The sequence below is a fragment of the Salvia splendens genome, chromosome 7 (genome assembly GCF_004379255.2).
Source record: "Salvia splendens isolate huo1 chromosome 7, SspV2, whole genome shotgun sequence".
In the NCBI taxonomy this organism is placed as follows: Eukaryota; Viridiplantae; Streptophyta; class Magnoliopsida; order Lamiales; family Lamiaceae; genus Salvia; species Salvia splendens.
This window is the reverse complement of record NC_056038.1, coordinates 2,963,913-2,987,655: the sequence shown is the minus strand read 5'-3', so window position 1 is coordinate 2,987,655 and position 23,743 is coordinate 2,963,913. Positions and strand designations below refer to the sequence as shown.

At 37.4% G+C, this 23,743-nt stretch overlaps 1 protein-coding gene, 1 non-coding gene and 1 pseudogene across 2 annotated transcripts; 2 read left to right on the top strand and 1 right to left on the bottom strand.

Annotated features, from left to right (window-relative positions):
* Positions 1-523: 523 nt before the first annotated feature.
* On the bottom strand, positions 524-5,391 carry LOC121742615 (sulfate transporter 1.3-like). The gene is made up of 11 exons (XM_042135811.1): positions 5,121-5,391; positions 4,904-4,990; positions 3,223-3,593; positions 2,922-3,129; positions 2,667-2,847; positions 2,445-2,510; positions 2,128-2,358; positions 1,299-1,903; positions 1,015-1,088; positions 858-934; positions 524-784 (listed from the first exon to the last, which is right to left on the bottom strand). Exons 3-11 carry the CDS (start codon positions 3,581-3,583, stop codon positions 647-649), a joined length of 1,941 nt encoding a protein of 646 aa, XP_041991745.1. The 5' UTR covers positions 3,584-3,593; positions 4,904-4,990; positions 5,121-5,391; the 3' UTR covers positions 524-646.
* Positions 5,392-10,877: 5,486 nt separating this feature from the next.
* Positions 10,878-20,757, top strand: LOC121741673 (annotated as a pseudogene).
* Positions 20,758-21,456: 699 nt separating this feature from the next.
* Positions 21,457-21,528, top strand: TRNAE-UUC. Its single transcript has one exon. It is a non-coding gene; the product is annotated as a tRNA-Glu (tRNA).
* The last annotated feature ends 2,215 nt before the right edge of the window (positions 21,529-23,743 follow it).

Below are 23,743 nucleotides of genomic sequence, written 5' to 3'. Positions count from 1 at the left end.
AATTTGTGCTTTGGATTGAGTTGGAACTGTATATATTGCGCATAATATCTGAATTTAATAGGGATTGGAAATTGAATTTGTTTGTATTCCGTATTGCGAAGAAGAAGACTTATTGAGAGGGGAACAGTAACGAGTGATGTGAAGATTTAGTTACTAATTACGATAATCTAATCCTTTAATAATGTTTGAACGGTGTATTCAGTGTGTGAATTATGTGTATGAATTTGTGGGTGTGAAAATGTGGGTACATTATAGTGGTATTCGATTTTCAAGATAAAATAGTACCAAGATATAATTTAGGATTGAGTTGTGAGATTATTTTAGTCATAGGGAGGTAAGCTATGACTAATTATCCTATGATTATTCATCTAGGATCAGTTGTGAGATTGAATCTATTGAACCAAACACACTACAAATTTAATCCCGGATACAATCTTGCAAACCGAACACCCCCGGGATTATTGTGCATCTTCCATCATAATTGAGTTTTTGTTAATGGTATAATATCACGGAACAATCAATATGAACAAATAGAGAAAAAAAAATACTTTTGTTACAAACTCAGAATCATCATGAAACACGACAAAGATGTGTACACATACACTTTTCAAATTAACACAAACACACACACCTCAAATATGATCTCTCAAGGCTGCAATTTGGGAACCAAAGTTGAGACAGCATCCTTCACGCTGAGGAAGATCCTCTCGTCTCCGACTGCCTCAGCAAAGTCGGAGGCGTGCAGCTTGTCCAGCACTGCCTGCCCCGGATTCGCTAACACAAGCTGCAACAACCAAACATATAGTAGTATTAAATTAGTAACTCATCTTTATTAGGCTGTGGCATGTCTCAATTACCTCAATCTCTCTCTTTTTCAGAGCCTTGTGAAGATCTTCCATGGAATGAATTCCACTTGTGTCTATATCTGTCACAGCTGAAAACAACAACAAGAATCTCTTAACTAAGATACATTAATTTGGAGTTATTGTAGTATGATATTTATATGATTCTTACGTGACATATCAATGATCAAGTGATGTATCTTCTGCTTTTCAATTTCCACCTCATCCTGCAGAATCCTCAATATCCTATAAAATAATCACACTTCTGTCACCATCTGTGGCTATGCTAACAAAGTATACATGGTATTGTGTGAGTGTGTGAGTTGGCCTAGCAATAGAGTGGTAATTTCTGAGGCCAAAGGTCGTCCACTGTAGCATGACCTTTAAATATATAATCATTTGCGCACCTAAAAAAAAGTATACTATACAGAGTATTGCTACAACTGAGCTAGTTACCTTTCTCTAACGTAATTGGAGTTGGAGAAGTAGATGGCGGAGTCGACACGGACAACAACAAGACCAGAAATCTTAGTAGCCTCCGGATACTGCTGGATGTTCCGGTAAACTGAAGTTCTGGGGACATTCCCAAGAAGAGCAATACGCGGCCGAGTGACTTGAAGCAGGATTTTAGCCAAGGAAAGGGAGACCGCAATGAGAAGGCCCACCTCAACGCCGATGAAGACTACCCCAAAGAAAGCTCCCATGCAGGCAACGAAGTCGAACTTATCGATCTTCCATATGAGGATCATGGCCTCGTAGTCCAAGAGGCCAACCACGGCCGATATAATGATGGAGGCCAAGATGGCATTGGGGGTGTACTTGAACAGAGGAGTGATCAAGAACAGAGTCAGCAGCACCACACAAGACATCACTATGTTTGACATGGCGGTCTTGCACCCGGCCATGTAGTTCACAGCCGACCGCGAGAACGACCCTGTCGCCACATAGCAAGACGTCATCGATCCAATGATGTTCATCGATCCTAACGCCACCATTTCCTTGTTCCCGTCCAAGTGGTAGTCCTTCATGGCTGCAAATGTCCTCCCGATCGCCACAGCTTCCTGTTTGCATTAATCAAATCAGATTAGCTAGGCATGATAGAAATCCATAGGGTTCAATCCTAAAGCCAATTTGTGATAGGAGAGGCCCACGAGACTTATATAGTTGTTTCAGTTTTCTCTTATTCTCTTTACACTGATACGGGATAGTTATAGTATATTTTTATTTTTAGTTTCAATTGCTTACAAGGTCTAGCCGTGGTGGTGTGAGATTTATGTTTGCTTACAGTAAGTGCAACAAGTCCTGCGACTGCGCCAATCTTGAATCCTTTAGCAAGGTAGTGTCCGGAGAAGAAGATTCGGTGGAGGGAGCTAGGGTTGATGCCTTTCTCGATGTGTCGTACAATTTCGACTCCATCATCTTCTGCATGAGTGATGAATACGAAGAAGGTGGAGAGGATGACTGAGATCAAGGGAGCTATCGCTGGAACCCAGAAGAGTTTCCTCTTCTTCTTCCCCTGATAAACAAAACGAATAGTTCATTATAGCGATGACGATGATGACAACAATGACAAAGAGAGTGAAAGAAGTGGTTGGTTCTTACAATAAACTTGGCTGTGAGTAGAAAGGCCAAGAATGAAACCCCTATCACAATGGTCTGCCAGTTCCACTGGAATCAAACACAAATTACATTCATTAGTAATTAGGAGAAGATATAAACATGCATACACACACAACATATCATGTTTCATGCTTCCAACTGATATACTATTTTAAGTAGTTCTCAATTGAACCACTCGCTACACACACACATATATATGATTACCCCATGATTTGCATTAGTCCAGACGGAGCGCATGACAGATACAATGTCGGTTTTCTTGGTGAAGTGGGCGGACTTTATACCAAGCAAGCCCTTGAGCTGTTGAAGGCTGATGGTGATGGCCGCACCACCCATAAACCCCACTATCGCAGCATGCGATAGAAAGTCGATCAAGAATCCCAGCCTTCATTCAAACAAAATGTATGTTTTTATCATATTTTTCATTATCTCATCTTTCTTATCAAACGACTCAGTTACCTGAAGAAACCAAGAGCAAACTGCGTAATTCCAGCAAAAAAGGTAGCGGTGAAGGCAAGGCGCTCGTAGTCAGCCTTATGCAACTTGGGGTCGATCTCCGCTCGAAGCATACTCCCGAGCAGGAGAGACACCACCGCCACCGGGCCAATCGCTATATCCCTGGAGCTCCCCATCATGGCGTAAATCAACGGCGGAACAAAGCTGCTGTCTGCATATATTATAACAAAACCAATCAAACACTTGCATATGTATATATATATATATATATATATATTCACATTCAAAACCAATCAACACTTACACAATCCATACTGAGGATCCAAATTAGCCAGCTTGGCGTATCCGATATCCTGAGGGATGCAGAGACTGGCGATAGTGAGGCCGGCGATGATGTCGCCTTTAAGCATGTGGAGCTTGTAGCGACGGCCCCATTCGAGAATAGGGAAAACGGCCTGGGCCCCGAGCAAGAGCTTCTTGGACTTGGGCTGGTCCTTGAAAGGGCGGAGAGGGTCGTCGTGGAAGAATGTCTCTTTGAAGGTGTGGCTTATCTCATCGACCAACCGCTGCTTCGGCGGCTTCCCCACCTTGTGCACGTAATGCTCGTGGCGGCGGGAGGAGGCGGCGCTCGCAATGTCGGCTGATTCATCTCCGATGCGACTCATCCTTCCTTAACTGAGAAAAATGATACCAGGAAACTTGCTTTATATGCTATTCACCAATCGGCTTATAACCTAATTTTTTTAATCCGCAATGATTCAAGTTATTCAAGAACTAGATAAGCTGAGGATTTTTTTTATCTAAATAATTCAGTTGACTTTGGAAGATGACGCTGCCTTGCTAATTAATTTATTTGGTGAATCTTACTCTAAAAATGGTCTCTATTCAAGTGAATGAAAATCGTCATAAGAGAGTTTCACACGCTTTTCCGCGCACAGCTTATCGAAGAGGGATTTTGGTTCTTCATATTCCTCAATAATCAACCCTGTCTTTTTTTATTTTCTTTTAAGTAAAAAGGAATATCTTACAGAATTAGTCAACTATTTTATATGATAAGATCATAGGAGTAGTTCTAAAAGGAAAAAAAGAACAGTAAGGAAAAAAGGCAATAAGGGAAATATACTTTCTTTTTTATAGGTAAATAATCAATATACACAGATTTAAAGAACTTATTATTGTCTACTCGAATTCGAGACATTTGATTTTGAACATTAACCATTTTATGACTACGCCAACTCTCTCTCTCTCTCTGTTACATACACACAACATACTAACTTTTAATTCACCCAATATAAAGAGGAAAATTAACAAGCTAAAATTCTATTACTATTACTACCTCCGTCCCTCAAATTTTGTCCCACTTTGACCCGGTACAGGTTTTAAGAAATATAATGGAAAGTGAGTTGAAAAAGTTAGTGGATTGTGGGTCCTACTTTTATATATTAGTTTTATAATAAAATGAGTTAGTGGAATATGAGGTCCACTACAAAAAATGTTAAAAAGTGAAATATGACAAACTTTGGAGGACGGACGGAAATGAAAAAATGAGACAAAATTTCAGGGACGGAGATAGTAGTTTATTTCTAAAATAGTTCTGACGTAAGCAAGAGCTGATGATATATACAGTAAATGATTGTACCGTTACATTAGAGTTTATAGTTTCATGTACTATAACATTAGCTTATGTATTAGTAGTAATAATTAAGAAAATTATATAGCTCATTTTGTAGTACTCCATGTTCAGTCCAAATAGTTATATTCAACTCAAAAATGGAGATTAAACTCATGGAATTATTGAACTCTAATTGATAAAATATAAAACTAAATTACATCACAAATTGAAAAATAAAACAATAATTGTGGAGTCACCGAAATTACGTTATGACACATTGGTCAACAATATACAAAAATATCACAATATCTATCAGACAAATACAGTAATTTTTATGGAAGCATGTATGAAAAATTCAAAACATAAATCTGACCTTAAATTTAGAGTTGATGTGACTTAAGGCAGCAGTTGTCAAATTGCATTACAATTTACAACACATCCTCGTCACGTCTTCAAAAGACTAAAACAAGTTGAGAAATATAGAAAAAAATTATAAGTACAGATAATACAGAGTTACAGACACACACACACACACACTTGTATATTGAATAACCGACCAAAGCAGAGAGAGAGAGAGAGAGGGAGAAAACCTGAGAGGAGAGTCAGAATTCCGTCCAGATTCAATGAACGGGAAAGCGTTGAAAACAATCACAGATATAATAATATATAAATAATTATTTAATCCGGAAATTGAGTTATGAAGGTCAACTTGTAGAGTGTGGAGAAGGTCAACTTGATGGTGGAGATGAAGCAAATTGATTGATGAAGATAACAAAACACATCAGTTTTCGAATGTAGACGCACAGTGTGGGGATGTTCTCACTTCTCAGAGAGAAAGGGGGAGATGAGTTGTGGAGAGAGAGAGAGAGCAGGAGGGTGTATATATATATATATATATATATATATATATAAGGGCTTCATTTTCTTCGCTGCATTTAATGCTATATGTATTTTTTTTAAAAAATATTTTCTATAGTATTGTTGAAAATAATGTTTTGGAGTCATATTTTTGTCTCTGGCGAATTTTGCCGCATCCCTTTTAAAATTTTTTGTTACTAAGAATAATTATTCTAGTACAATAGAAGACAAAACACTAGAGGTGATTAGGGTTCAAATCACATCATTTTTATCCACATACAAATCAACAAAATGAAGATTAATAACAATAGGAATAGGAATAGTACTAGAGTAATAAATAGAGGATGCATCATGTATCAAATGACGCACCTGTTTATGGAGTATTTCGACATGAGTATTAAATGTCGCAATAAATGTAGTACAGTACCTATTTTGAAGTGTCACAATAAAGAAATGCTTATTAAGATACTTAAGAATGTAACAATAGATGTACCTATTGTGACATTTTTAAATGGACACAATAAATGTACTACAGTAATAATGGACTGGTAAAATTTTTAACACTTAGTCCTAAACGTTCTGATTTTGGACTAACCCAATGAATCAATAGGAGCTAAAAACTATTAATTGAAATTATCTTATATATTTTTCAATATTATAGATTCAGTTTTTATAATAAATACATATAAACATGTCTACATCGTGAATAAAATTGACTTCATATATATTTAGCAAAATAATAAAAATTAAAAATGGAAAGAATATAAGAAAAAAACATCATACTCGCAATAAGAAAATAAGAAAATGTAAAACAAGTAAAAACATCTCATTTTTGCAGCCCAACGGACCACCCTGTTGGACTGACCCGCTTAACCCGCCAATCTAGGAATCAAGTTATATTTTTTTCAGTCATAGTTCTATAAACTTAACATGTTAATCGGGCTAGCCAATCGAGTTCAAATTGAGCTAACATTCTTATAAGTAGCCACATATATACATTCGTCTCATTTATAATAATTCAACATTTATTTTATGATTTCCTTTCATAATGGCCTATATAAAAACTGTATGAAAAAAGTATCTTGAAATAGGGTCCCTTTAAGTTATGGCCACGTTACGTACTATGTTAGTAATATATTTTGGCCATCTCCATAATGCCATTATTATATTATTTACATGATTATCCATTTCACCACACTCAAGCTTGTTAATTAGTACTACACTTAATTGAAATATAATTGAAAATTTCTTAGTTCATCAAATATAAGAATCTGAGACGATATATACCTAGTTTAGTAACAGAGTGAAAACACTTCCAAAAATCGGCATCAAATCATACAATCAAATTTATAATGCTTGAAATTTCCGAATAATCCAAGCTATCATGCAGCTGTATTAATTGGACCAGAACTATATAAAAAGCACTTTAGAAATTTCAACTTGAATAGATTTGACTTGTTTGCCCAAATTATTAACCAAGTCTTTTTTATTATTCTTCCAAAACCTACCCCAGAAATAAGTCACAATACCCTACTTAATATCCTTTTATTTTCAATGTTGAAAATTATTTTTTGTGATTCCATTGGGTCCAGATGTATACATATGTGATGTGAAGTCCACACAACTTTATTTATCAACGACTTCATATAAATGTGGTCAACTTTTCAATAAATCATGACAATTTATGAAATACACACAAAACAAAATACATAAGCTAGTGTAGTTGACAAAAGTAAAAAGTGCTCTCTCTTGAAAGGGGAAAGTTCCAACTTTTTGAAAATTAAATCATCAAGCCTATTTAAGCCCATAACCGTATTTGTTGAAAAATTGTGTGTGATTAGAATATATAGATTGGACTACAAATTTATGATAAAAATGTACTCCCTCCGTCCCCGAATAAGAGTCGCTAATTTCCATTTTGGGCCGTCCCCCATTAAGAGTCACTCTTCATTTTTACCATAAATGGTAGTAGGTCCCACGTTCCACTAACTCACTTCACTCACATTTTATTATAAAACCAATATAAAAAAATGGGTCCCACATTCCACTAATTTTTTCAACCAACTTTACTTTACATTTCTTAAAACTCGTGTCCGGTCAAACAACGACTCCTATTAGGGGACGGAGGGAGTATTTCACATCAAGTTGACAAAATTAAAGTGAATGGGTTGGGCAGAAAATCAAAAGAAAATAAGCATTTTAGGATAGTTTCAGCCTTAATTAGAATCACGTGAACTCAAGATGATAGCTACAAGAATTGTTTTATTCGCAATTATTGTAAATGATTATATTATCTATGGGGAGAGAACATAGAACTATAATAGTTTGTGATGAGATCCTTACGATGGAAGAAAAACACAGCAAATGGTGTTGTGGTTGAAACGCATAATATTGTGAATGAAACACATCTGCAATTTTCTTTTTCTTTTTCTTATTAGTATAATATTTTTTATATATAAAAATTTAAAATACTTTAAATTTAGTTTGATTTATAAAGTAAAAGGCTTACCAATTTTAATTATCATATCATATTATATATTTTATGTTTTTGTTTAATATTTTTATTTTTTACATAAATATAATATCTAATGTGATAAAATTTTAAATAAAAATATAAAATGTGTATAAAATAAAAAATAAACATATTATACAAGAATACGTCAGATAATAAAAACATGTTAAACTATGCTAATAGAAAGAGATTAAAAAATTAGGATTGATTAAAGGTTTGAAAATTAAAGAAGGTAAAAAAAAGTTGCCAAGACTTCTGCGTTTTAAGAACAATACGGTGTGTTGTATTAAATAGAGCTGCAGAGGATCCAAGTCCTTCGTAAATACATTAATATTAACTGGGGTCAGAAAACATATCTGTTCGTGACTCAATATCAGTTCACCGATCCATAAATATTAATAATTGACTCAATATCAGTTCCTTACTATATATCAGAAATTATTACTCCATATTTTATGATATCTATTAATATTAATATTAATAATAATATTAGAGAACTGGTATGATTTTCAGTTTTCAAAATTATCACTTTAAAAAAGTTTTCACTTGAACAACTCCAATGTTATCTTGTGATGAATGCCTAAATTCATGTATTTAGAATCAAAGTGGTTTTGAGTGAGAATCTTGACTACTAACATTGGTGTGATAAAGGAAAGTTGAAACGATGCAAATTGGGAAGCTATCTATAATTGATTCCAAATTTATATTCGTAAATTGATAATTATATTCCAACAAAATACTAGTACAAAATCTAAAATGTTAATGGGCTTCTTCATTTGTATGCATGATTTAAAGAGTTTCATTGTTGCTTGTTATGTTTTAATTGTTACAACGAATTTTGGGCCCAAATGTGTTGAAAAGCCCTGTACTATGCATAGCTCTAGCTATGTCGACCCAATATTTTAACTGAATAAATTAATTATTTTCTCAATATCTAACTATATTATCTAATAAAATAATTTAACTAAATCAAACACATACTTTAATAATTCAAATACAAAATATTATGTAATAATCTCCTTGAATTTCTAACTAATTTAATCTCAATAATTCTTGAATTTTTATAATTTCTCGGTATTTTAAATATTCAATTTTCACCATTGAGGCGTGCTAATTTGATGAACCTATATTGGAGAGCAGGCCATCTTTGTTGTATTTTATTATACAATTAACGAAGGTTACTTTAGGGTTCGTTGCATAACTTCAGACTTATTTGTCATAAAAATAAACACAAAATACTTTAGATTTCAATAAGGGTTCATATATACTAGTCCATTATCATTCTTTATTTGTATATTAATTGTACATTAAAAACACTGACCAAGAAAAAAGAGACACATCTACACTAATTTTGGGGTATTCTCAAACGGTGAATACTTGTTCAATAATCTTACAAAGCGGAAATTCCCATTAATTGTTGTTAAACAAAATACTCCGTATTTAATTTTGCCGTCAATGTGCATTCTCAAATTTCAAAAATCTTAATCAGTTATTAATCTTTTACCTAATTGAGGTAAAAAAAACGCAAATGTAACCACCTTTTCCATTTATTAAAAGTTTCCCTTAAAATGGACAAATGTATGACTTTACAGTTTAAAACCCTTACTACTACTATTTTCAAATAAAAATTGAGAAAATGAAAAAAAGTTCTGAAAATTCATATTCCATTAATGCAGCTATATATACTCTGTTTCTGTCTGTCTTCCCTTAAAATTTTCCCTTAAAAGGACAAATGTATGACTTTAAAGTTTAACCATTACTATTTTCAAATAAAATTGAGAAAATTAAAATAAGTTTTAAAAATTCATATCGCATTAATGTAGCTACTATACATACTCTGTTTCTGTCTGTCAATTAAGTTGACTTAGTTGACCTTTTCTTGACTCGACCTACAACCGTGAACACAGGCCATCTTCATAACTCAAACTTTCCCTCATTTGTTCAACGCTTTACCGTTCATTGAATCCGGACGGAAACCTGTCTCTTGTTGGAATAAGGAAATCAATTAATTGGATGGCTCCTCGACAAGAGTCAAAACTGTCTGAATTAGCTCCTCAACAAGAGTCAAAACTGTCTAAGATGGCTCCTAGATATGAGCAAAAATTGTCTAAGATAGCTCCTGGATAAGAGCTAAAACTATCTAAGATAGCTCCTAAATATGAGTAAAAACTGTTTAGACAAGCTCCCGAACATGTGTTAAAACTGTCTAGATTGGCTCCTTGACACGAGTAAAACCGTCAACAAAAAATTGAAGAACTCCATGAAATGAGTCTAAACTTTCAATGATGAATGAAGAGCTCCTTGATAAGAGCCTAAACTTTCAATGAAGAAAAATAAAGAAGCTCCTTGATAAGAGCCTAAACTTTCAATGAAGAAAAATGAAGAAGCTCATTGAAACGAGTCTAAACTTTCAATGAAGAAAAAATAACTCCATGATATAAGTATAAACTATTATTGATGAATAGAAGAAGCTCTATGATACGAGCATTAACTGTCAATGGAAATTGAAGAACTCTTAAATATGAGTATAAACTATTTATCAAACTAAAGATCGTACAAGTTAAGTGTCGAAAAACTCGATATTTAACTTGAGGGGGGCGTTGGAATAAGTAAATCAATTAATTGGAGAACAAGAAGGTAATGGATGAAGCTATGGCAAGAATAAAGAAGGAAAGCAATTAAAGATTATGGAAAATCAAATACAAAGGATATTAGTATAATTAGAATATATTTTTCATGTATAGCTAGAATTAGAGCCTATAAAAGGTTGTGTAACCATTGAGATAATCAATTCAAGTCATTCACAATGTAGTCTTTGAAGTTCTCCCCGTCTTTTACTTTCTGCAATAGTCTTTTATTTTACGCATTGTATTTTCTAACACCTCTCCTCTCAGATTATGGATAGGTCGGTTGTATATACTGAGTACATATATTATAGATATTTTTTTCTTTTTTTTCCCAAATTTGTGAGTGCAGGATGAGACGCGTTGGAGATGAATCTGGTGAGTTTGCGAGAGGCGCGTCTTCCCGTTACGTGCACAAGGTGGGGAGGCCGCAGAAGCAGCGGTTGGTGGATGAGATAAGGCACACCTTGAAGGAGACATTCTTCCACGACGACCCTTTTCGGCCATTCAAGGACCACAGCAAGTCCAAGAAGCTCTTGCTCGGAGTCCAACCTGCTTTCCCCATTCTCGAATGTTGAAAGGAGATATCATCGCCGGTCTTACTATTGCCAGTCTCTGCATCCCTCATGATATCGGATTATATGCCAAGCTGGCCAGTCTTGATCCTCAGTATGGATTGTGTAAGTCATTGTGAACATGAATATGAATATGCAAGTGTTGTTGATTGGTTTTGATAACATATATATGCAGACAACAGCTTTGTTCCTCCATTGATTTACGCGATGATGGGGAGCTCGAGGGACATTGCCATTGGGCCGGTGGCGGTGGTGTCTCTCCTGCTTGGGAGTATGCTTCGGGCGGAGATCGGCCCCAAGTTTCATAAGGCTGACTACGAGCGCCTTTGTCACGACCGCAGTTAGCTAAGGATAGCATAACCCGGGAAACCGTGACTAAGGATGGATTATAAGAAGCGGGGATAGAATTTAGGGGAAATTAAAGCCAAAGCAGAGCGAGAAACACAAAAATGAAGTCAAGCAGGGAAATTACTTATAGCAAAATACACTCGATTATACAGAATCGAGTGATTGTTCATACAACTCCTGTTTATCAGAGTCAAAAGTAAAATAGGCATTTTTTTTATTTGGCATAGCGGAAACAAAAGAACACGGTCCATGTGTGGAGACATGAACCTCCGAGAGTCAAAATCTGACTGAATTAAATGTCTTGTCTCAATAGCACTTCCTCCACCACTACGCTGCTCAACCTGCACATTTAGAAATATATGCAGGGCTGAGTACAAAAGTACTCAGTGAACACATTGCCGAAAATTACACATATACATTTGAAAATATTGTCAAGCCATCATCACAGTAACACTCGGGGATTTATTGAAAAGGCCCGAGCTTACTAAAAATATTCACATTGGACTGCAGTCCCTTTTTCCTGTACTTAGCCATATCTGATCACATTGTGCCGTTGAGATGGTGTTCTCACACGGTCACCTTACATACATGTGCCGGGAAGGTGGCCACCTTCCTCGGTCACCTTCTCTGCCCAACATGTCAGAGGTATCCTTGTGCCGGGAAGGTGGCCACCTTCCACGGTCACCTGCTCTGCCCAACATGACAGAGGTAGCTTGTGTACACTAGTCCGAGCGGGGACACCACCCTCACTGGGACCCGAATTCGACTTATATCATCATTCATAATTCACTTGGCCGTAGCCAACAGATAGGCATCATACACAAAATATTTATGGCATGACAACATCACTTGAAACCGCAACGAACATAGGTTCGAGTTTTCATAACATATCACCTCAAAATAATTTGCATTTTTATCCACATTAGTATGTAGGATAAGAAAGTTCACCTTGATCGTTTAGTTTCTTTATCTTGAATTTTCCTGACTCCGCCCTTAACTCGCGGAGATAGCCTTTTGAAAACAAACAACGTACTAATAAGACTCGAGAAATTCACATACTTATAGGAATGCATGCCCTTACTTTATTATTTTTTTTTTCATTTGTTCATCGTTATAAAATTTTAGAAACTTGCGTATTAATTAAATTGGGAAAATTAAGTAATAGCACTTCTTTATTAAACTTAATTATTTATGTGACTTGAGAACGTCGTCTCCCTCTTTCTTTCCATTTCCTTAGTGGCCGCCCGAGGCGTCGCGGGGCGATGTCGGTCGGCCGCTTACGCCCATAATTCCTCCGGTAGCTCCTCGTATTTTCCATCATAATATCGAGCAAAAATCCCAAAATTTATTTAAGCGCATAACCGAATTATCACAAGTATTTCCCCTCGCAATTATATTTATTTTGAAACTTGGGGTAAATTATTCATACTTCAAAATTATTTCGGAATTTAATTAAATAATTTCGTCACGATTAATTATCGGCCCAAAGATTTATTTAAAAAGCCCCAAAACTTAATTATTTCCCTACCTTATATCCCCAATTTAATTAAGAAGCCCCAACAAAATAAAAAGAGCCCAAACAAAACATTTAATTAATAAGGCCCAATTCTTTTAAAACAAAAGGCCCAAATTCTTTTTAAAACAAATGGCCCAAATTTCTTAAAAATTAACAAGCCCCATTTTTAACTCCCACATCCCCCCCACGTATCACTCTTCATCTCTCTCTCAATCATTATTCATCTTCTTCCCCCAAATTGCACAAAATAGAAAAAAACCCCTTCTCTAAATTTAGAGTTTCAGCTCCCTCACCCAGCTTCACACCTCGCTGCCGTCGATCAGCCATCCCTCTGGCGTCGCCGTCGCTCCGTCGCCGTCGCTCCACCGCCGGCGTGTTCCTTCCATCACCTATTTTCTCTCCCCATCCTTTCTCTCCCTCGGCTCCCCCTCTCCTCTCCTACTCTCGGCTATGTTCACGCCGCCGCCGATTCGTCGTCATCGTCCAGCCACTGCAGCCGCTGCTGTCGCCACCGGAAGCCGCGACGCCGCTGCTGTCGCCGTCCGTCGTTGCCGCGCAGTCACCTCGCTGGGAAGACGCTGCTCGCCGGTGGTCGTGCAGCCCCGAACATCATCGCAACTAACCCGAACAACCCCGAAACAGCCCCCCCTCGTATTCGGTTCGCTTCGATTTAAACGACTAAAAGATTGATTCCAGATCGTAGTTACTGTTTTGGATTGTGCGATTTGGTTGAGTATAAAAAAAACATGCTATGCATTTCATGGATTGAAGGTTTAGATCGGGAAATGAGGTTTACCTCGATGACACGATATTGGTTGTGAAATTGTAGGACCGGAAGGAGTAGCCCGCTAGATTTTGTAGACTCAGTTTCTTGGATTGAAGTTGAGAGAATGAAGCTTGTTGTTTTTTTTTTTTTTGTTGATTGCAGGGAACGATAAGAGAGAAGAAGGAATAACTGATTTGAAGATTAATATAGAGGGGGCTGGTTTGGAGGAAAAAAAATCTTAGAATTTTTAAATATATTAATTTACTAACTTGGTGACCAAGTTAGATTTTTTTTTTTTTAATTTCTTTTTTTTTCCGGTTGTTACAATCTACCCCTCTTAAAAGAAATTTCGTCCCGAAATTTAGGAGTTATCTAGGCAAAATCTCGAGATATTTTTCCTCCGTTTTCTCTTCTAGCTCCCATGTTGCTTATGCCTGTCCGTGGTTTGTCCACAAAACTCTTACTGTAGTAATCGATTTATTCCAAAGTTGCTGCACTTTTCGATCTAGTATTTCCACCGGCTTTTCTTCGTAACTCAGGTTAGTCTCTAGGGCGATTTTTTTTTTGTAGTGAATCACATGTTTTGAGTCGAACACGTATCTTCGAAGTTGGGAGGCGTGGAATACGTTGTGTACGTTCCCAAAGTTGGGTGGTAATGCCAAGCGCTATGCTACTGTGCCCACTTCCTCTAGAATTTCATAGGGTCTCACGCGAGGAAATATAGAGTTGATCTAACTGTTTTAACTTTGATCGGAACTGAATTTGGGATTCCAAGAGAAATATTCGAATCGTTCTTGCTTTGTGTAGGCTCCAAGGTAGCCATGAAAATAAAACGATTATAATTATTTCAATTACATGAGTGTTTGGTTCACCACAAACTTTCACCAGTAGCTTGCAACAAAGGTTTTCATGAAGTGCAAAGACTAGGCCCAATTGGGCTCATTATGCTCACTCCCAGAAAAGAAAAAAATACAACGTCAAAGAGCTTGAGCTATACCCATAGAGCTTGGGAATTTATTGTGGGAAAACTTACCAGATGGAATAAATTGCGAAACTGAGGGTATGACGAATAAAAATGCAGATGTCAATAATAGGTTGCCAATAATATAATCAAAATGAACAGTGAAGTAGAAAAGTTTCAAGTATCCCCGGATGATAACATGAAGACCTGAGATGGTTGGTTACAAATGGATTTGAAAAGAATAGGAAAAATAAACAATTGCAATTTGCTCAACAACACTGTGATAGAAGATCAAATCAATGAAATTTTTAGAGTTTGTAAGCAGTTCAGGGAAACTGACTAATAAAGAGGGCAACAAGAGGAAACTAGCCAAGGGAGAAGCAATGTGCCCGCTTTAACATGGAGCTTGCAGAAAAGCTCAAATCAAGAGACAACAATCATATTTGAATTCAGAATATGAGAATATTCATGTAAAACAAATAGCTTGTCAATAAGTATGTCTGAAATCACAAAGGGTCAAATTAAATGGTTTAAGGTCTCACCAGATGGCTACTCCAATATAGTAAGACTGAAAATGATTGGGCTCAAGTGGATTTGAGAAAGAAGAATAACAAGGAACTACCCTTTTTGGTCAACAACATCGTGATACTATATCACGTTAACGAATTTACAAAGTTTATAACCAAGTCACGGAAATTAATTAGTAGAGAAGACAACCAGAGCAAACTAGTTCGGGAAGAGAGCAAATTACTTTAGACTTGGAGTTGCTAAAGAGCTCAAAGCATGATGGAATAATTATAGTGGGATTAAGAAGAAGTGACTATTCTTTATAAATTAATGAGTGTCAGCAAGCACATTTGAAAACACTAAAGATCTACTAATGATCTTTGAAGAATATATTATCATTGAAGAGACAATAGTTTAGGGAAACATGTTCATTATGAAGGCTATAAAGCAGCTCCTAGTATAGAAGTTTGGTGGCAAGAATTCAGAGAGTCAAAGTATTGCTTTTATACAGAACGAGTAAAGAAGGACCGTAGTCACTGGTGGTTATCAGAAAACATGAGGGAGCAAGCTCAAAACTGAAAGTGATTCACAACCTTGACATAGAAGAGGGAAAATAATAGCACACCTTGCAAAAGAAGGCATTTAATATCTTAATTCAACAAAAAGTATTTTGATCAAGGGGGTGCGAGAAAATGAAATTCATGGGAATCCAAGTAAGCGTTGCTGATGAATCATCTTGGTTAACTACAATGGTGATACTCCCTTGTTTAATTCCTTATAGAGGATGGTAAATGAGTTATGGGAAACTTTCGTCACAAGCTACTTTCACCTTACGATCACGTCAGATGACCATATGTGGAGATTATGACTCCTTGGTACTCTCGGTTCGTCAGAACTATCATCCTCGTAACACGCCGTTTCTGTTTACTTATTATTGTAAAGCTAGATTCTTTGTTTACATTGTAATCATATTCTCTTGCCATGTATGTGTTCATCGCTTAGTTGGATCAAAGGTATAATCCTTTGGAGTGATTGGATTGTCAAGAAAGACAATGGCTAACCCAGATTATTCATGTCATTGGGACGTAAAAACATCGTTTTGTTCTATGTTGGATTACTTTTCTCGTGACGAAACTTTTTTCTTATCGTGTCGCTCAAGAAAGCGAGAAATGTTCATACTGTACTTCTAAGTTCGAGTTCATATTGTGTTCTAGAAGGAACGCATAACTAAGTATTCTAAGTTCTTGGAAATTTTGATTTCCACATTCTAGCAACATGATTCAATTACTAACTCAAAAAGAGATATCATTTCACCAACTCAAAAAGAGATATCATTTCAACAATTGGTACCATACACATATACTTTATACTTTCATATTCCAGTACCTTTTTCCATTTAGGAAAGTTACTTCTTTTATTCATGCATTCACAGTCTTTAGCCAAGAAAAGACATACTAACTCTTTCTTTAAGCACGCTACCAAATCAAGAAACACCAACTCTTTCTTTAAACTCAGTATTTTCATCTGTTCACTCAAATTAACTGCATGCGTTATTTCTCAATTTCACACTTTTAAATATCTTGACTTTCTTTTGAAAAAAAAACAAGTTACCTTTTTCCTCGTTGAGCGCAATGGGAGGGAAGTGCTAAGAGCATTTTCATCGATTAGACAGTCTACTGGAACAAGTCTAGACCAAAGATTTTCGAAGAAGACTCTCGGGTTCAGAGCGAGAAAGAATGCTCTGATACCACTCTGTCACGACCGCAGTTAACTAAGGATAGCATAACCCGGGAAACCGTGACTAAGGATGGATTATAAGAAGCGGGGATAGAATTTAGGGGAAATTAAAGCCAAAGCAGAGCGAGAAACACAAAAATGAAGTCAAGCAGGGAAATTACTTATAGCAAAATACACTCGATTATACAGAATCGAGTGATTGTTCATACAACTCCTGTTTATCAGAGTCAAAAGTAAAATAGGCATTTTTTTTATTTGGCATAGCGGAAACAAAAGAACACGGTCCATGTGTGGAGACATGAACCTCCGAGAGTCAAAATCTGACTGAATTAAATGTCTTGTCTCAATAGCACTTCCTCCACCACTTCGCTGCTCAACCTGCACATTTAGAAATATATGCAGGGCTGAGTACAAAAGTACTCAGTGAACACATTGCCGAAAATTACACATATACATTTGAAAATATTGTCAAGCCATCATCACAGTAACACTCGGGGATTTATTGAAAAGGCCCGAGCTTACTAAAAATATTCACATTGGACTGCAGTCCCTTTTTCCTGTACTTAGCCATATCTGATCACATTGTGCCGTTGAGATGGTGTTCTCACACGGTCACCTTACATACATGTGCCGGGAAGGTGGCCACCTTCCTCGGTCACCTTCTCTGCCCAACATGTCAGAGGTATCCTTGTGCCGGGAAGGTGGCCACCTTCCACGGTCACCTGCTCTGCCCAACATGACAGAGGTAGCTTGTGTACACTAGTCCGAGCGGGGACACCACCCTCACTGGGACCCGAATTCGACTTATATCATCATTCATAATTCACTTGGCCGTAGCCAACAGATAGGCATCATACACAAAATATTTATGGCATGACAACATCACTTGAAACCGCAACGAACATAGGTTCGAGTTTTCATAACATATCACCTCAAAATAATTTGCATTTTTATCCACATTAGTATGTAGGATAAGAAAGTTCACCTTGATCGTTTAGTTTCTTTATCTTGAATTTTCCTGACTCCGCCCTTAACTCGCGGAGATAGCCTTTTGAAAACAAACAACGTACTAATAAGACTCGAGAAATTCACATACTTATAGGAATGCATGCCCTTACTTTATTATTTTTTTTTTCATTTGTTCATCGTTATAAAATTTTAGAAACTTGCGTATTAATTAAATTGGGAAAATTAAGTAATAGCACTTCTTTATTAAACTTAATTATTTATGTGACTTGAGAACGTCGTCTCCCTCTTTCTTTCCATTTCCTTAGTGGCCGCCCGAGGCGTCGCGGGGCGATGTCGGTCGGCCGCTTACGCCCATAATTCCTCCGGTAGCTCCTCGTATTTTCCATCATAATATCGAGCAAAAATCCCAAAATTTATTTAAGCGCATAACCGAATTATCACAAGTATTTCCCCTCGCAATTATATTTATTTTGAAACTTGGGGTAAATTATTCATACTTCAAAATTATTTCGGAATTTAATTAAATAATTTCGTCACGATTAATTATCGGCCCAAAGATTTATTTAAAAAGCCCCAAAACTTAATTATTTCCCTACCTTATATCCCCAATTTAATTAAGAAGCCCCAACAAAATAAAAAGAGCCCAAACAAAACATTTAATTAATAAGGCCCAATTCTTTTAAAACAAAAGGCCCAAATTCTTTTTAAAACAAATGGCCCAAATTTCTTAAAAATTAACAAGCCCCATTTTTAACTCCCACATCCCCCCCACGTATCACTCTTCATCTCTCTCTCAATCATTATTCATCTTCTTCCCCCAAATTGCACAAAATAGAAAAAAACCCCTTCTCTAAATTTAGAGTTTCAGCTCCCTCACCCAGCTTCACACCTCGCTGCCGTCGATCAGCCATCCCTCTGGCGTCGCCGTCGCTCCGTCGCCGTCGCTCCACCGCCGGCGTGTTCCTTCCATCACCTATTTTCTCTCCCCATCCTTTCTCTCCCTCGGCTCCCCCTCTCATCTCCTACTCTCGGCTATGTTCACGCCGCCGCCGATTCGTCGTCATCGTCCAGCCACTGCAGCCGCTGCTGTCGCCACCGGAAGCCGCGACGCCGCTGCTGTCGCCGTCCGTCGTTGCCGCGCAGTCACCTCGCTGGGAAGACGCTGCTCGCCGGTGGTCGTGCAGCCCCGAACATCATCGCAACTAACCCGAACAACCCCGAAACAGCCCCCCCTCGTATTCGGTTCGCTTCGATTTAAACGACTAAAAGATTGATTCCAGATCGTAGTTACTGTTTTGGATTGTGCGATTTGGTTGAGTATAAAAAAAACATGCTATGCATTTCATGGATTGAAGGTTTAGATCGGGAAATGAGGTTTACCTCGATGACACGATATTGGTTGTGAAATTGTAGGACCGGAAGGAGTAGCCCGCTAGATTTTGTAGACTCAGTTTCTTGGATTGAAGTTGAGAGAATGAAGCTTGTTGTTTTTTTTTTTTTTGTTGATTGCAGGGAACGATAAGAGAGAAGAAGGAATAACTGATTTGAAGATTAATATAGAGGGGCTGGTTTGGAGGAAAAAAAATCTTAGAATTTTTAAATATATTAATTTACTAACTTGGTGACCAAGTTAGATTTTTTTTTTTTTTTAATTTCTTTTTTTTTTCCGGTTGTTACAGCCTTGCCTTCACTGCCACCTTCTTCGCTGGAGTCACTCAGTTTGTACTTGGCTTCTTCAGGTAACTGTATCGTTCCTTTTATAATTAATATTTTGATAAAAACATATGATGACGACGATAGAGTTTGTTTGTTTGAATGTAGGTTGGGATTCGCATGCCACAATAGTGGGGTTCATGGGGGAGCGGCCATCACTATCGGCCTACAATAGCTCAAGGGTTTTCTCGGTATAAAGACAGCCCGCTTCATCCAAGATACCGATATTGTTTCTGTCATGCGCTCTGTCTTGACCAACGCAAGTCATGGGGTAATCATATACTCCATATATATGTCCACTATGCTGCAAGTTACAAACTGAAACCTGGACCATTGGATTTTCTGTTGATCCAATGGTCCAGTTTTAGTTTGTAGGAAAGATGTAGTACTACTAGTTTTTATTTGGTTATATCTCTATGTATGCAAGTACTATATATCTTTGATTCATACACAAATTACTTATGAATATAATGTGTGTTTGCTTGATTCCGGTGGAACTGGCAGACCATTGTGATAGGAGTTTCATTCTTGGGCTTTCTATTCACTGACAAGTTTATTGTAAGAACCAGCAACAGCTACTACTCCTATTTAATTAGTAGTTTCATTTTATTCAAGTCTAATGATCAATTGTTGGTATATATTGTCAGGGGAAGAAGAAGAAGAAGAAGAAGAAGAAGAAGTCGGTCGTCCTCTCCACCTTCTTCGTATTCATTACTCACGCGGAAGACAGAGGAGTCGAAATCGTACGACACATCGAAAAGGGCATCAACCCTCCTTCTCTCGATAGAATATTCTTCTCCGGGACCTACCTTGCCAAAGGCTTCAAGATTGGCGCCGTCACCGGCCTTGTCGCACTAACCGTAAGCAAACATAAATCTCAATCTCATCACCACCGTCACAAGCTAATCGAATTTGGTTAATGCAAATAGGAAGTTGTGGCGATCGGGAGAACACATTCAACATCCCTTTCTTAAACTCCATGCCGAAAAGGTTTGCCTCAACTATGAAAAAACGGAGGGGTAGCTATTAAGGCTAAACTTGTCTTGCATATTTCAATTGATCACACCGAAGCCTTTCGGTCTCAACTGTTCGCAATATGGAGCCTTGAGAGAGAGATCATATAGGAATGTAAAAGAGACGATGCAATTTGTCAGGAGATTTTTATTATTGTTCCATTTTCTATTATAGTTGAGTCATTTATTTTGGCACGAAATTTTTAGTAATGCATAGATTGTTCGTCATATGAGTCAGCCCTAGTCAACTATTACGAATTTGTTCACCAAAATTGAGATGAAAGATTTGGGACTCACTTATACTTAATTGTGATTAAAAGTCCTCACATCGTCCTAATTGATTTTCAATTACCAATATTCAAACTCCCAAAGTGCTTACATCATCATTATCAAAGTCCCAACACACAGATCTAAGCCAACTGGAATAGCAAACTTAAAACTTCAATGAATTTTGGGCCCAAATGTGTTGAAACTGGTAGTTCAATTGAATCTTAATAAATGCAGCCCATATATCTAAATTGACTTAGGATTACTTAAATTACGATACTTTTATTATGCTTAGCTTCTTTTTTTAATTAATAAACATAAATTTAAATTTAAAAACCACATTACAGTAGAATTAAATATAAGATTTTTCACCTTAGGCATTAACAACTCTACCACTAGGCAAGCATACATGCACTTGAATAGCCCATCTTGTTTGAAAATTAATTAGAATTATTAACTTATTATATTATTTTGTATGAATATTACCAAAATAATAGACATTATTACCGTAACACAAGTACTCATATATAATACAAATAGTGCTTGAGACGAACAACAAATCCGTTGTCGTCCAGCGGTTAGGATATCTGGCTTTCACCCAGGAGACCCGGGTTCGATTCCCGGCAACGGAACTCTTTTTTCATTGGTAGTTTTCAACCAATTTTGCTCGACCCTATTATTCTTTAAAAAAATTATATTTCATAACAAATTATTATTAAATTAAATATAATAAGATAACAATGAGGGCCGAGCCGTCTACCCAATAATCTAATTAGATACCCTCTCCATCCCAACTAAGTTGAGTCGGAGTATTTTTTAATAAAAAAACAAAACATTCGATCACTCTTACTTTATTCAATCACTTATTTTACTATCTATTTATCTTTCCTACTTGATTCATCTCTCCTACTTTTCAACACAATATCTTAATCTCCGTGTCTAAAAATTGTGACTCAACTTAGTTGGGACGGAGGGAGTACTATTTCCTCCATTCTAACTTAAAAGTTTGAGTATATTCGTGGCTTTGCCCCTACGCATGCATCTTTCCAATATAATTATATGCATATGTGGAGAGATAAATGAGATCAAGGAAGCTATTGTCGGAACCCATAAGAGTTTCCTCTTCTTCCCCGAATACACAAACAACACAATTCATTAGAGCACGGTGGTGATAGTTGCTCCCACAGTGAGAAACATGATACAAGGATACAAGGTTCTTATGCAATTTGGTTGAAGCATACTCCCTCCGTCCGCGAATAGGAGTCTTGTTTTTTTATTTTAGTCCATCTGCGAATAGGAGTCCCGGTTCACTTTTACCATAAATGGTAATAGAGTCTCACCTTCCACTAACTCATTCCACTCACATTTCATTTAAAACTATATATACAAGTGGGACACTTATTCCACTAACTTTTTTCCACCTACTTTTCTTAACATTTCTTAAAACCTGCGCCGCTAAAAAATGGGACTCCTAATGGTGGACGGAGGGAGTCAATTTAAATAACAATGAAAACTATCATATGAACATTTTTTTAAAAACTAGTATCTATACTATCTCAAGTCAATTAAGGTATGAGACATCACTTTGAAAATAATAAGAGCATCTCCAATGGTCGGCGTCACCACCGGAGCGCCGATTTTTCGCCCACGCCGGTTTGACGCCGAACCATTGGAACCGGCGTGGGCGAAATCGGCGTCAAAATCGGCGTCGCCATGCCGATTCCCGCGCTGACGCCGGTTCCCACGCCGATCCTCACGGGCGCCATTGTGGCTCCCGGATCGGCGCCAAACCGGCGTCGGATTTAAATATTTTTTTTTTTTTTTTCGCAAAACACAATATATACGCGCGTTGAACCTCATTTTCATTCGCACCACTTGTTTTAACGAGTACTCTCTCTCTACCTTACTTTCTGTACAAGATCAATAACGAGCAATGGAGAACAACTACGAAGGTACTCCAGTTAATCCCGGGGGATTAATAGCGGCAGCAGCGGTGGTTCGTCAGACCTCCCCGAGACGGCCCAGGAGGTCCCGACTCCTCGGTCGTTCGGTCGCCGACCTCGCCCGGTTGGGCAAAGGCGGGCGCAGCAGGTTGCGAGGGGGGGCACACCGAGTTCCCAGGATGTCCATTCGGCATCCCCCCTCGGCAGGTCTACCGAGGAGCTCAAATTCTTCGCGCGCCAACAAACGCGCGCTCAAATGGTGAAGACCTTAGCCGACTTCCAATCGGCGGTGGACCCCGAGGTGAAGGATTTTCTTCGCGTATTGCTCCAGAGCCAGCGTGAAGAACTGGAGGCGATGAGGAGGGACACCGGCGGGAATAGCCGCGGCGTAGGTGGCGACGGAGGCGGCGGCGACGGCAGTGAAGAAGCGTTGGGCGACGACGGAGACGAGGACGGCGGCGATGAGTGATTTTGTTTTACTTTTTTAAATTAATGTACTTTTTACTTTTTGTAATTTTTTTAAATTGTTGTACTTTTTTTTAAAAGTAATGTACTTTTTAAATTTTAATATTATTATTCGAATTTTCCGTATTTGTCTCGTAAATTAAATTATGTATGTTGATACAATTGTAAATTAAATTATATAATTGTTATTAGTGATGTGGATAGGTAGTGTGAAGGCTATTTGATGGCTATTTGATGTCCAGTTGATGTGGCAAGCTGATGTGGCAGGAGAATTGTAGTGCTGATGATGTGGCAGTGTGAAGGCTATTTGACGGCTATTTGACGTCCGCCAGCATTGGAGATGCTCTAAAACTTGGTCTACGAGGTTGAATATAACTCAACGGTGTCTATAGACTATATAGTTTAATTTCCTTTCAATCATCAATGCTTCGACTTTAAG